The sequence below is a fragment of the Hemicordylus capensis genome, chromosome 3 (genome assembly GCF_027244095.1).
Source record: "Hemicordylus capensis ecotype Gifberg chromosome 3, rHemCap1.1.pri, whole genome shotgun sequence".
Lineage (NCBI taxonomy): Eukaryota > Metazoa > Chordata > Lepidosauria > Squamata > Cordylidae > Hemicordylus > Hemicordylus capensis.
This window is the reverse complement of record NC_069659.1, coordinates 78085740-78099689: the sequence shown is the minus strand read 5'-3', so window position 1 is coordinate 78099689 and position 13950 is coordinate 78085740. Positions and strand designations below refer to the sequence as shown.

The window sequence follows — 13950 nt, the reverse complement described above, 5'->3', positions numbered from 1 at the left end:
ATCTGACCACTTCATTTGTTGCCTGCGAAAGGGGCTGACATTATCTGGATAGAGTGTAGAAACAACTTCCATTTTCAGGTGGAATAACCCTTGACAGGAAATGTTCTATGTCCGGTTCTGAGCAGTGTATTTTAAGAAGTACATGGCTAAGCTGCAAGGTAACAAAGTCGGTGATGGGTCTTGAAAACCAAGTACTATGAAAAAAGGTTGAAGCTGCTCTTTAGACAGAAGAAGGAAAGACTATGAGCAGGTATGACAATGGAGCTCAAGAGTTGAAGAGTTGCACGCAAGAGAAGGAGGATGAGGAGGAGGAGGAGGTAGGTCTCTCCTTTGTTAGAGGTTTTTCAAACAGAGGTTCGATTGATTTCTGCAAGAGATGCTGTAGCAGTTTTCTAGATGCTAATCCAAAGAGCATCTGTAATAATTCTCCAGTTCTATAAAAGTTAACAGCTATACAAAAATACTCAATATATCTAGATTTGTGCATGGTACAAAATTATAAAATCACCACCAGTATTGTTGGAAACAAATTCTGGACTCTTCAATTACTTCTGAGAACCTTTTTCAAAGTCCCTTAGAGGAAAAAACAGCAAAAAATTATTTTGATCAAAATTGTTGAAAATATTAGGTTGAGGGGATGGGGTTGCAAGTAGGGATGTACACAGAACCGGTGCCTGCTGGTCCAATGGTGGGGGCAAGTGCTCTTACCCTTCCTGCCAAGTTTCTCCCACAGGCGCGGTGCATTCAAATGGTCTGGCAGGGCGGCAGCATATCTTCCTGCTGCCCCATTGCTTCCTCAGACCAAAAGTGACTGGAAGTTCCTGGTGTGTGTGCGCACGCTGTGCATGCATGTGCATGTGCACATGCACACATATGACATGCACATCAGGAACTTTGGGTCACTTCCAGTCCAAGGAGGCAACGGGATGGCAGGGATGTACGCTGCCGCCCTGCCAAACTGTTTGAATACACAGCACTGGTGGGGGAAACATGTGGGAGGGATAAGAGCACCCTCCCTCACCCTTAAAGTTATTCACCCCCCACTGGTACTACGCTTCTAGAATGGAGCACCAAATGGTTCTGTGCACATCCCTAGTTGCAAGTGCTTCTAACAGGTCATGTTGTCAAGCTGAGCTGCAAAATCTATCAAATTTCTAAAGTGGTGTCTTTAGTAGTTAAATTGGTTAAACACGCATAATATTTTGTTCTTATTTTTATCACTTTCATTTTGTATTTTGCAAGCTTTCCAAGCAGATATTTTCTTATAAATGGTTAGCTAATTCATCTAATTAATTTACCCTAGAACAGTTGGTAATGGAAGCAACCAGAGAGAAGGCAACCTTGGACTTAATCCTGAATGGTCCCTAGAACCTGGTGTGAGATGTCAATGTCATGGAACCTTTAGGGAACTGTGACCATAGTGTGATCATATTCAGCATACATACGAGGAGAGAATCGCCAAGAATGCCCCTCCCCCGGCCTCGTTGCTGTAGGGAGGGCGATTTGTCCCAGCCCGGCAACAGGCCAAGGGGACGCCGATTGGTTCTCGGGCCGGGGGGGGCGGGGCTTGACAGCCGTTTTCGGCGTCTTCCCGCCCAAAGCCCCAGTCCGGCCCGAGACTTTGCAGAGAGAGGAGCTCTGTTTGCGAGCTCCTCTCCTTCAGTTTGTGGGGCCCTGATCGGCCCGAGTGACGCAGGCCTTTTTAAGGATGGGGATCGGGCGGCTAGGCGGCGGCGGCGGTAGTTCGGGCCGATTTGGCCCCTAATCCGGCCACATGGGGGCGGCTTGTTTGGCCCAAAATCGGGCCTTGTGCTGGGCAGTTGAGTGGGCGGTCGTCGTCGGCAGCGGCAGTAGTTTGGGCCGATTCGGCCAGTAATCCGGCCGCGTGGGGGCGGCGGCGGCAGCTTCTTTTGCCTGAAATCGGGCCTTTGTGTTGGGCGACTGGGTGGGCGGTCCGCGGCAGCAGCGGCAGTCTGGGCCGATTTGGCCCATAATCCGGCCGCGTGGGGTAGCAACGTCGGTTGGTTTGGCCCACAAATCGGGCCTTGGGGGAAGCAATTTGTGAGGCAATTGATTGGGCCTGTGCAGGTTTGGTGTGGATCCCCTGTGGAGGGTGCTTTGTGAAGTGAGGAATCAAATAAATAAATGAAAATAAATAATACACAAAAATTATTATTTATGTTTAGATAGATAGATAGATAGATAGATAGATAGATAGATAGATAGATAGATATAAAAAACACTAAACATAAATAATAATTTTTCTTAAAAAGAGGGACACGCAGACAAAAACAAATTCTTATTACACATAGGGCGGAGTGATTTGGGATTATGCCTCCCAGGAAGGCAAAAGGGAAAGCTGGTGGCCAGCCAATCAAGCCACCTAAGAGACCTGCACCCCAACCATCATCTACGGATGAAGATGATGGGGAAATGGTACTCATTCAGGGTTTGATTCAGAGGATGGAAGCTTTGGAGCGTGCCAAGGCACTGCCCCAGGACAAGGGGGCAGGGCCTTCTGGTGGGGGGGGGCAAGCCCCTTAGGCAGACGCGGGGGGCTGCGAGGACTCAGTTAATTAATTCTTTATCTGCCCGATTGAAGGTCATGGAGGAGGGAGCAGTTTCTACTGGGCCAGTTGGTCTCGGCATCCCGTGTGAGCAGCCTGTAGTGGTTCCAGACGATGCAGCGGTCCCGGTGGAGGTGCAGCAGGGAGAGTGGCCTTCAGCAGCAGTGGAGGCGCCATCTGTCATGCAGCTGGGTGAGCTTGGACCTGTTGCACCACACGGTGGTACCGGCCAGTGGCCACTGTTTTCCTGGCCGATACCAGCCGCTGGGGTTTTCCTTTGCAGGCCAATATTATTTTGATCGGGCCCTGCCTATGGGCTGCTCCATTTCATGTGCAGCATTTGAGGCATTTAGCACCTTTCTGGAATGGGCAGTCAGGAAAAGGGCGGGTTCTATGTCTACAGCTCACTTTCTCAATGATTTTCTTTTTGCTGGGAGGGCTTATTCTAATGAATGCCACTTCCTGCTTCAGAGTTTTGTTCAGTTGGCCAGGGAACTAGGTGTCCCGCTGGCTCAGGGGAAGACTGAGGGTCCCGCGTCTAAGTTATCTTTCCTGGGTATTGAGTTAGACACAGTTGTTGGTTGTTCACGTCTCCCGTTGGAGAAGTTAGCAACCCTGCGTGGTCTCCTATGGGCCATGCAGGTGGCACGTAGGGTCTCTCTTAAGGAGCTGCAGGTGGTGCTGGGCCATTTGAACTTCGCCTGCAGGGTAGTGGTTCCTGGGCGGGCATTTTTGAGGCGCTTTTGCAACCTGATGTCCGGCTTGCGGGCTCCTCACCACAGGGTAAGTTCACGGAAGGGGTTAGGGCAGACTTGACTGTCTGGGGCTCCTTTTTGGAGGACTTCAATGGCATCTCCTTTTGGAGGGCTGAACAGTTAGTTGAGGCTGAGCTGCAGGTTCATTCCAATGCAGCTGGGGGATTGGGTTTTGGAATTTATTTTCACAGGGGTTGGTGTTCTGGGCATTGGCCGGTTGGCTGGGAGTGGGCTGGCATTACGCGGGACCTTACCTTTCTGGAGCTGTTTCCCATTGTGGTGGCAGTGCACCTTTGGGCTGCGGAGTTTTCTAACTCCACAGTCCGGTTTTGGTGCGACAACCAGGCAGTAGTGCAGGTTGTCAATTCCCAGACGTCCCGCTCTCCTCGTGTCATGGGCTTGCTTAGGGCTTTTGTTCTGCAATGTTTACGTGTCAATATTTTATTTGTGGCGCGACATGTTCCCGGGCTTCAGAATAATATCACTGATGCCCTATCTCGGTTTCAGTTGGACAGGTTCCAGGAACTAGTGCCGGAGGCAATGCGGGACACAGAGATCATGCCGGAAGCCCTGTGGCAGCTTGGCGCATAGCTGCACTGCAGGCCATCGATGCCTCCTTGGCGCCCAGTACCAGGGTTAGTTATCGGGCGAAGGTTGGGGCGTTCGCGGCATTCAGGAGAAGAGAGGGCCTTGTGGAAGCATGGCCTGTGCCTGTGGAACATGTCATGCAGTTCCTGGTGTCTCTTTCTGGGGCAGGTAAGGCAGTCTCTACTATGGGAGGCTAAGTCTCTGCTCTGGCTTTTGAAGCCCAGGCGCGGGGGGTACAGGATGCTACAGGTGATCCTAGGGTTAGGAGGATGCTTGAGGGTTGGGCGCGGCGGCAGCCCAGGGGCCCGGACAAAAGGAAGCCACTGACGTTAACTGTGGTTGCAGCCCTAGTTCGCCATTTACCTGCCTGTTGTTCTTCCCCTTGGGAAGCTACATTGATGAAGGCCACTTCCTTAGTTTCCTTTGGGGGGGCTTTTAGGCCCAGCGAGGTTTTACCTCGGGGTAGGCATTCACCTTCGGGGCATTGCCTGCAGTTTGGGGATATGTCGTTGGATGGCCCTGGGGGTCACGCTGCTCCTCCGCAGTTCTAAGACCGATCAGAGAGGGAAGGGTCAGGTGATTCACCTACATGCTGCCTCGGACCCAGGGATGTGTCCAGTTACAGCTTTGAGGCAGTACGTGGTGGGTGGCCCCAAGACAACTGGGTGCCTGTTTGTTCATGAGAAGGGGGATCCCTTGACCCAGTATCAGCTATGGGCTGTTTTGAGGAAGGCTATGGCCTGTGCTGGGGTGTCTGAGTTGGGGTTTAGCCTGCACTCATTTAGAATTGGGGTGGCTACTACAGCTAGTGGCTTGGGCCTGGAGGCGAGGGAGGTGCGGAGGATTGGGCGTTGGAAGTCCGATGTGTTCTTACGCTATGTGCACTGATGCAGCGCGGTAGCGGCTGTTTGTTATTTGTTTGTTCTTTTGACAGGTGCTGGCTGGGCGGCGGCTCCAGTAAGTGTGCTCCTGTGCGGCCATTCCTTGGTTTTTTGGGCATACAAGAGGGCCAGCGCCTCACATTTTGGGACCCAACTCGGTCTGGGACACTGGTCCAGGGTGTCCTGGTTGGGTATGCAGGGGATGCTCTGGGGGTAGTTGCTCCCAGCTTTACGGGATTATATAGATAGGTGCTCCTGTCCAGATATTTTGGTGTTGCACTTGGGTGAGAATGACTTGGGCAAGCGAACAGGGCTCTCCATCATTCAGCAGGCCTCTTCTGATTTCGCATCCCTGCGGAGTAGGTTTCCAGGGATGAGGATTGTGTGGGTGGAGTGGCTCCAGCGCAGAGTTTGGCGTGGTGTGCACTCTCTGAGGGGGGTGGAACGAGCTCGACATAAGGTGTCTAATGCTATTGGCAGGCTCATTCTTAGTGCCGGGGGTTGGGTGTTGGCACAGGCAGGCCTTTCGGCCTCCTTGCCTCACCTATTTAGGCTGGACGGAGTACATCTGTCTGTTCAAGGCTGTGATTTATACTTGTCCAATATTCGGAAGGGGCTTGAGGAATTGTTGGTGAGTGGTTGGGCAGGAAGGCCAAGCTAGGCTGACCTACCTGTGTGGCAGGGACAGGGTCAATCGCTCCCTTGTGGCTTGTACGGCCCAGGGATGACGATTCGCCATGAACCGGCTTCAGGACTTTGCAGATCCTTGGGCTGCGCGGTCCGGGGTGTGCAAACGCCTAGAAGGTTCCAGGCCCTCGCTTGGGGGTTGGTAGAAAGGAGATGGACCAGGCCGGTGCCTGATGCTCTCCTGAGCCAGGGTGTGTCGCCCAAGCATGGTGCAGGGGAGGACCGGGGTGTCTGAACCTGGCCATTGCTAGGTCCCGCACTGTCTTGGGTGGGGGAACATCCCTACCTAGTTCGCTTGCTCACTGTTGATTAAGTTAATAAAGTTATGGCCAGTTTCACCCAACAAATTGTGTCAGTGTCTTCTTGGGCTGGGGTCTGGGGACAAAGTCTAATTCTATAAAATGAGGAGTATGGTGGGGAAAAAACTGAAAGGGAAAATCAGGAGAGTCACTTCTCTCCAGAATGTATGGAATTTATTTAAAACCACAATAATAGAAGCCCAATTAGAATGGAGGAACGGTACCACCAAGTTCAGGAGGCATGCCTAACAAGTAAAGTCAAGGAACCTATAAAAAGGAAGACTTCCTTCAGAAATTGGAAGGCCTGCCCAAATGAAGAGAACAGAAAGGAATATAAACTCTGACAGAAGAAATGCAAGGAGACAATAAAAGAGGTGAAAAAAGAGTTTGAGAAATACCTGTGCCTGAACCAAGCCTTCTCAGGGACAGAGGCCAAAGAACTGAGTGAGATAGAGGTGATGAGAGATGATAATTAAAACTGTTTTAATTTTTAAAAATTAAAATTTAACAAATCACAAGGGCCAAATAGCAACCACTCCAGAGTCCTTCAAGAATTCAAATGTGAAATTGCCAACCTCCTTGCAAAAATATTTAACTTATCCCTACAATCAGGCTCTGAACCTGATTGGAAAGTAGCCAATGTAACACAGATTTTCAGTAAGGGATCCAGGCAGGATCTGGGAAATTACCGGCTTGTTAGCTGAACATCTTTTCTGGGGAAATGGATAGAAAACATTCTCAAGGATAAAACTTTTAAGCATATAGAAGAACAGGCCCTGGTGAAGGAGAACCAGCATGGTTTCTGCAAAGGTAAATCTTGTCTCACAAATCTTTTGGAGTTATTTGAGTGTCAACAGGTGTGTGGATAAAGGTCATCTAATTGGCACAGTATCCTTGGATTTAAAGCTTTCGACAAAATTTTTCATCAAAGACTCCTGAGAAAACTTAGAAGTCATGCGATAAGAGGATAGGTTCATCTGCGGAATGATAACTGGCAAGAGGACAGGAAACAGAAGGTAGGTATAAATTGACTGTTCGCTAGATGGAGGGAAGTAAGAATTGGGGTTCCCCAGGGATCTGTACTGGGATCACTGCTTTTTCAGTTATTCATAAATGATCTATAAGTTGGGGTAAGCAGTGAGGTGGTCAAATCTGCAGATGACACTAAACCATTTAGGGTAGTGAAATCCAAAAGAGATTGTGAAGAGCTCCAAAAGTATCTCTCCAAATTGGGGGAGTTGGAAACAAAATGGAAAATGTGGTTTAATAAAGCGATGTGCATGGGACCGGGGAGGCCCTGTTCGAAGGCGGGGGGTGTCTGCCTTTAAGGGCAAGAAACGTACACTTACCCCTCCCTCCGCTGGTGCTTGGTTTTCTCAAAGTCCATCAGGGCGGCAGCGTAATTCCCCGCCATGCTGTTGCCCTCTTTACCGGATGTAACCGGAAGTACTCGACACGTAAGTGCACTCTCCCCCGCCCTTGAAGGCCGACATTCCTCACCTTCAAACCAGCCAGTTTCGGAACTTTTTCAGAAGCCCCTAAAAGGGCCTCAGAACAGGTTTGTGCACATCCCTAGTTCAATGTAAGCAAGTGTAAAAGTGGTGTATATTGGGTCAAAAATCCCCAACTTCATATATATGTTGATGGGGTCTGAGTGCTCAGTGACTAACCAAGAGAGAGAGATCTCAGGGTCGTGGTGGACAGCTCATTGAAAGCATTGAGTCAATGTATGACAACTATGAAAAAGGCCATTTCCATGCTTGGAATCATTAGGAAGGGAATTAAAAATAAAAATGCAAATATTATCATGCCCTTATACAAAACTATTATGCAGCCACATTTGGAGTACTGTACACAGTTCTGGTCACCATATCTTAAGAAGAACATTATAGAACCAGTAGATGATGCAGAAAAGAGTAATCAAGATGATCAGGGGCCTAGAGCACCTTCCTTACAAGGCAAGTCTACAACTCCTGGGGCTTCTTAGTTTAGAAAAGAAGAAGACTGAGGGGAAATACATAGAGTTTTATAAAATCATGCATGGTGTGGAGAAAGTGGATAGAGAGAATTCTTTCTCCCTCTCACAACACTAGAACCAGAGGTCATCCCATGAAACTTTGCCAAGAAATTTAGGACCGACAAAAGGAAGTACTTTTTCACACAACACATAAACATCATATGGAATTCTCTTCCACAACATGTAGTGACAGCCAACAGCCTGGGTGGCTTTAAGAAGGGTTAGATAAATTCATGGAGGACAGGTCTATCAATGGCTACATGTTTGAGGGCTATAGCATGTTTGAGGGCTATAGGGTGGGAAATGGGCTGGTTAAGCCACCTCAAATCCCAGTTGTTCCCTATGGTGGAAATATTAAAAATGGCAGGAGTGCCCTATTGCTTTGTATTTTGGGTGGTAGTTTGCACCCATGGGTCCCTACCACCCAACCCAGTTTTCTGCCCCTAGGAGGCCACAATCCAAGAGACAGTGACACAACAGTAACACAACTAAAGAGACACGAAAGTGCAAATCAAAAAATTACAACAGAGAGTCAGACTTGCACTACACCATAAGACTGACATCATCATAAAAACAACTGCAAACCAAGAAAACCAGCGGAAAAGGGGAAAAACACACTAAAGACCACAATTAGCCTGAGACCACACAAACCTAGGAAGGTGGTACAAGGCAGCAAAAAACAACCTGTTACAAAAACATTAAAGAGGCAAAGTAATTCTTAAAACCCACATTTAATAAAAAATTTAAATAACGCATCTTGAGATGTTTTCTTTTCTTTGTGCATGATACGATAAAAGGAAATCTGCCTCAGACTGACAGGGCCACCACATCTTTGCTGAGAACCTACCTAGCAAGACTAGATTCAGACACGTGGTGGCAAAATACCACTGACTCATCACTGGCAGTGCATGAGTGTTTGGTGTTTGGTGCATGTGTGTGGGTGCTAAAACTAACTGAGGGAAAAGAAATGAGGGGAAGCTATATACACTAGTGTGTGTGTGTGTGTGTGTGTGTACACACACCCCTGTACAGTTATCTATACAACAAACCTCCACACAACTATCTACACAAAAGAAATCTCCCACACAACTATCTACACAACAACCACAAAGACCTCCACACACTAGTGTCTACACATGCAGTACACATCTGCCAAATTAAACATTTACTCATTTACAAGCAGTCTAACACATGTACACTTTTACAGATTTACATATTTGTAAATTTACAGATGTACCGATGTACACATTTGCATGCTTACACATTTACACAGTCCTGCTGCATCTTCCCACCACAGGCCAAGCCACCTATCTACACATTTGTCAATTTACATATTCACAAATTTACACATTTACAAATATATACAGTGTCATGCTAGACGCGACTACCATCCTGCCTAGTGGTTGTGTGTGTGCCCGTGCCCATGCCACACCCAGTGCTGCTGGACAGGTGCACTAGAGATGCTCAGCATCACAGGTGGAGTGTGTGTGTGTTTGGTTACAGCACTGTGTACGGCTTATATAAAATTCTATATCTCCAGAACCATAAATCCTATCCACTTGGGTTTTCTGGGGGTAGTAGAGGCCATCCTGCCATGCCCCCTGAGCCACTTTGGGGGGCCATGCCACCACCCAAACGTGGGGTTTGGGGCTGCCCCAAATCCCCATTGTTCCCTATGGGAAATACCCAAACCTCCCTAGAGACCTCCATGGGTGTGTGTGTGTAATGTGGAAGGCGCCTTCTGGTAGCCTATGAGATTTTCAGTAGCTACCAGAGAATCTACACTCTCAACACCTCAAGAACAACAAAACCCAATACCCCAGGAGTTTGTGGGTATGGGGGTGGTTGGCACCCTATGTGCACAGCATAACCACCTGCTCTGGGCCACCACCACCACCCTGGTGACTCCCAAGTGGAGTTATAGGGCTGCTGAGAACTCCATTATTCCTTAAGGGGGGAAAGCTTAAAGATGCATAGAATTTAAAAATCAAATAAAAATCAGCCCTTTGCCCAATTCCTTTGAAATAATTCTGGTAGCTTCCTTGCCCCCATTGGGCACTAGCACCCACCACACGCCGCTATGGGACACCTTGATTTCCCCGACTTGAAACTATATATTTTCTGGAATCCCCATTATTCCCTATGGGGAATTCAAAAACACTTTAAAAATTGACCAGTAATCGGAAGAGTCTCTGATTGCCACCCCACTTTTGTGCCCCTAGGTACTCCACATAGGGAACAATGGGCTGGTTTCAGTCCCATTATACCCTATGAAAAAAAATTAGAAATATTTCAAAAATTCATTAAACAAACATAGGAGTGTCCAATTGCTTCAGGGTTTGGGTGGTAGTTGGCACCCATGGGTGCTCCACAATAGATAATAATGGGCTGGCTTGAGTGCCATTATACCCTATGAGAAAAAATAATAGAATATTGTATGAGTCTCCAATTGCCTAGGGGTTTGGTAGGTGGTAGGCACCCCTGGGTGCCTACCATCCACCCCAATTTTGTGCCCCTAGGTATTCCACATAGGGAATAATGGGCTGTTTCGAGTCCCATTATACCCTATGAGAAAAATAATTTAAAATATTTCAAAAATTCATAATATATCATACAAGTGTCTGATTGCTTTGGGGGTTGGGTGGTAGGCACCCATGGGTGCCAACTACCACCCCACCCACTTTGGAAGGTTAAAATGGGTTCAAACCAGTTCAAATTCAAACCAAACCAGGGGGTTCAAATGGGTTCAAACCGGTTCAAATTCAAACTGAACCTCCCTCTCCCAGTTCAAACCCGGTTCAAATTCAAACCCAACCTGGCAAACTGATTTTGTGCACATTCCTACTAACTGGGCTAGAAGCAGGAGAAGGCCCACTCACTCACTCAATGCAGACATTATTTTTTAAAATGGAACAGCCAGCAAGGAACATTTCCTTAAAGAAGGAGGAAGGATTTTTTAAAAATCATTTAAAAAGTACAACAAAACAAAACAAAAAACAGGGCAGCCCAAACCAGACCTGAGACACAGACAGGCTGCAGCCAGCAGGCTGCAGCTCAACTCTCTCTCACAGTCCAGGCCGCAGTCTCTCTACCGAGTAATTTTGCTAGGCCAGGACTTGCCTTTAAATATCAGTTAAATCTCCATCCTTTGGAACACACACACCCCCGGTCAAAAGGGTGACATTTTTCAATGACAGGTAATATTACCAAGCCTACCAAAAGACCAGACACATATGGCCAGTCAGAGAAGCAGGAGCTTGGCCAATCACTTAAAGTGACACAAGTGTAACAAAATGGCCACTGGTACCTAAAATGGACGCTGGAGCCCCCAAACCGGTTCAAACCTTTTCGAGTCAAACTGGGTTTGGTTCTGTTCTAACTCGGACCGGCATTGCCATTTCAAAGGCAGGTTTGGTCAGAGCGAGAGCCTTCTAACCAAACTGGTTCAAATTTGGACTGGTTCGAATTCAAACTGGTTTGCACACCGAAAGTTGGCAGTAGTTATGTGTATATATATAACAGAGCTGGGAAGATCCACAATGTCTCCTGATCATGGAAATGCCTGCCATCATAGTTCACCTCTTCATACAAATACGATGTCGACTATTAGCGACCACATAGATAGATTCTCTCCAGGATTATCTGTCTTCAACTTGGCCTTTAAGGTCTCTCAGTGGTGCCTTCATTACTGTCATAATCGAGCCCATCCACCTAGCAAGGTCATCCTCTTTTTCTCTTTCCTTCAACTTTCCCCAGCATTGTGTATCTCTCAAGGGAGTTGGCTTTTTACATAATGTGTTCAAAGTATGATAGTTTGAACCTGGTCATTTGTGCTTCGATTGAAAATTCTGGATTGATTTGTTCTATGATCCATTTGTTGGTTTTCCTGACTGTCCATGGTATCCTCAAATGTCTTATAAAGCACCAAAGTTCAAAAGTGTAATACTTTTTCTATTTTGCGTGTTCAAAGTCCAGCTTTCGCATCCATAGAGTGTCATGGGGGAAACCGAACAATTCTAATCTTTGTAGGTATAGACATCTAAATATCCTTTCCAAAGACTTCATTGCAACCCTAAGTGCTAGTCTGAAGAGTGTTTCTTGACTGCTGGATCCTTTACTGTTGATGGTCGATCCTAGAAGGCGGAAGCTATCCACCACTTCAATGTCTTCATTATCAATTGTGAGGCTGGTTGCCGTAACGTTGTCATTAGTTTAGTCTTCTTTGCATTTAGTTGTAGTCCCATTTTTTCACTTTTTTCACTGACTTTCATTACTAGAGCTTACAGATCATCTGCATTCTCAACTATCAGAGTGATGTCATCAGCATAGTGCAGGTTATTGATGTTTCTTCCTCCAACTTTAAAACCACTCTCTTCTTCTAATCCAGCTCCTCTCAGTATATGTTCAGCATATTTTGAATAAATAAGAAGAAAGTATACAGCCTTGCCTTACTCCTTTGCCAATATGGAACCAGTCTGTTTCACCATGTTCCGTCTGGACTGTGGCTTCCTGTTCTGTTTATAAGTTTCTCATGAGAACAATGAGATGTTCTGGGATACCCATTTTCCTAAGGATATTCCACAACTTGACATGGGTGACACAATCGAAGGCTTTTCTGTAGCCAATAAAGCACATATTGACTTCTTTGGGGTATTCTTTGGCTTTTTCAATTATCCAGCATGCACCAGCAATGATGTCTCTTGTTCCTTGGCCTTTTCTGAAACCAGCTTGAACATCCAGCATTTCTCTTTCCACGAAGGGCTCTAACCTGCGTTGGATGAAACTGAGCATTATTTTGCTAGCGTGTGTAATTAAGGATATTGTGCAATGGTTTGCACAATCTGTTCCTTCCTTTGGTATGGGTATGTAGACTGACCTCTTCCAATCTGTTGGCCACTGTGTCATTCTCCAAATTTGCTGGCCTAGTTTGGTTAGAGCCTTGACTGATTCTTCCATCAATTCCTATTCCATCAATTCCTGTAGCCTTCCACCTTGGTAATGACCAGAGTGCTGATCTAACTTCATCTTCCCAGACCAGAGTTTCTTTCAAGTAGGGAATATCTTCTAGAGTATCTTGGATGCTGACATCCCCGCTGTACAGATTTTTAGTATACTCCTTCCATCTCTGTTTGATCTTCTCTGAATCATGCGATCTGGCATCCCTTAACATACCAGTTCGAGGTGGGCAACTCCTTCTGAGTTCATAGATCTTTTGGAAAAAACTATCCTTGTTTTTCCATGTCTATTTCTATATTCAAGGGCTTTGCAGATGTCATTGTAATACTGCTCCTTGTCTCTTCTAATAAGCTTTCTGGAATTCCCTATCAAGTTCCTTCATGAGGTATTTATCTTTCTTGACTTTGGTTTCTCTTCTCAGCAATTTCTGCCATCTGTTCTGACATCCATTTTGCTTATCTTCTGTTTCTTGGTCTTTGAAAGTCTCTTTTCACATTTGTCCTTAACAACTTCTTTGATTTCATTCCACAGTTCCTCTGGTTCCCTATCAATGAGGTTCAGAACTTCAAAGTAGTTCCTGATAGTCTTCTTGGAAATGGAAGATACATTCTCAAGTATCATGGAAACTGGGTAACTTTGCTTTTCTGCTTTAGCTTGACTTGGAACTTGCATATGAGCAGTGTGTGATCTGCTCCACAATCGGTTCCCAGCCACGTTTTTGCTACTGTACCTGAGCTTTTCCACCTCCTTGCACCAATAATATAATCAGTTTGATTTCTGAGAACTCCATCTGGTGATGTCCATTTGTATAGGTGCCATTTGGTTGTTTGAAGAATGTGTTAGCAATGAGGAGATAATTGGATTGGCAGAAACAAATAAGTAGTTCTCTTGTTTCATTTCTGTTTTCTAGGCCATACAGTCCAACGGTGTTTTCCTCCTTAACATTTCCAGTTTTGACATTGCAGACTCCATCAACCTGCAGCACATCTTGCTTGCATGTTCTGTCAATTTCAGACTGGACTTGAGCATAAAACTCATCAACTTCGTCTTCTTCTGCATCAGTCATTCGGGCATAGAACTTGAAAACCTTTGATGTTAAAGGCTTGTCCACGAAATCTAATTGATATTAGTCAGTCACTGACCATTGTACCCATACTGTCATTGCTATATCCTTCCTGACTATGAAAGCAACACCGGTCC

General features: G+C 46.4%; 1 protein-coding gene across 1 annotated transcript; it reads left to right on the top strand.

The window, feature by feature from the left end:
- The first annotated feature begins 242 nt into the window (after nt 1-242).
- On the top strand, nt 243-13692 carry LOC128350491 (uncharacterized). Its single transcript, XM_053308915.1, has 5 exons — nt 243-317; nt 2603-2759; nt 3830-4078; nt 4845-4949; nt 13661-13692. Exons 1-5 carry the CDS (start codon nt 243-245, stop codon nt 13690-13692), a joined length of 618 nt encoding a protein of 205 aa, XP_053164890.1.
- The last annotated feature ends 258 nt before the right edge of the window (nt 13693-13950 follow it).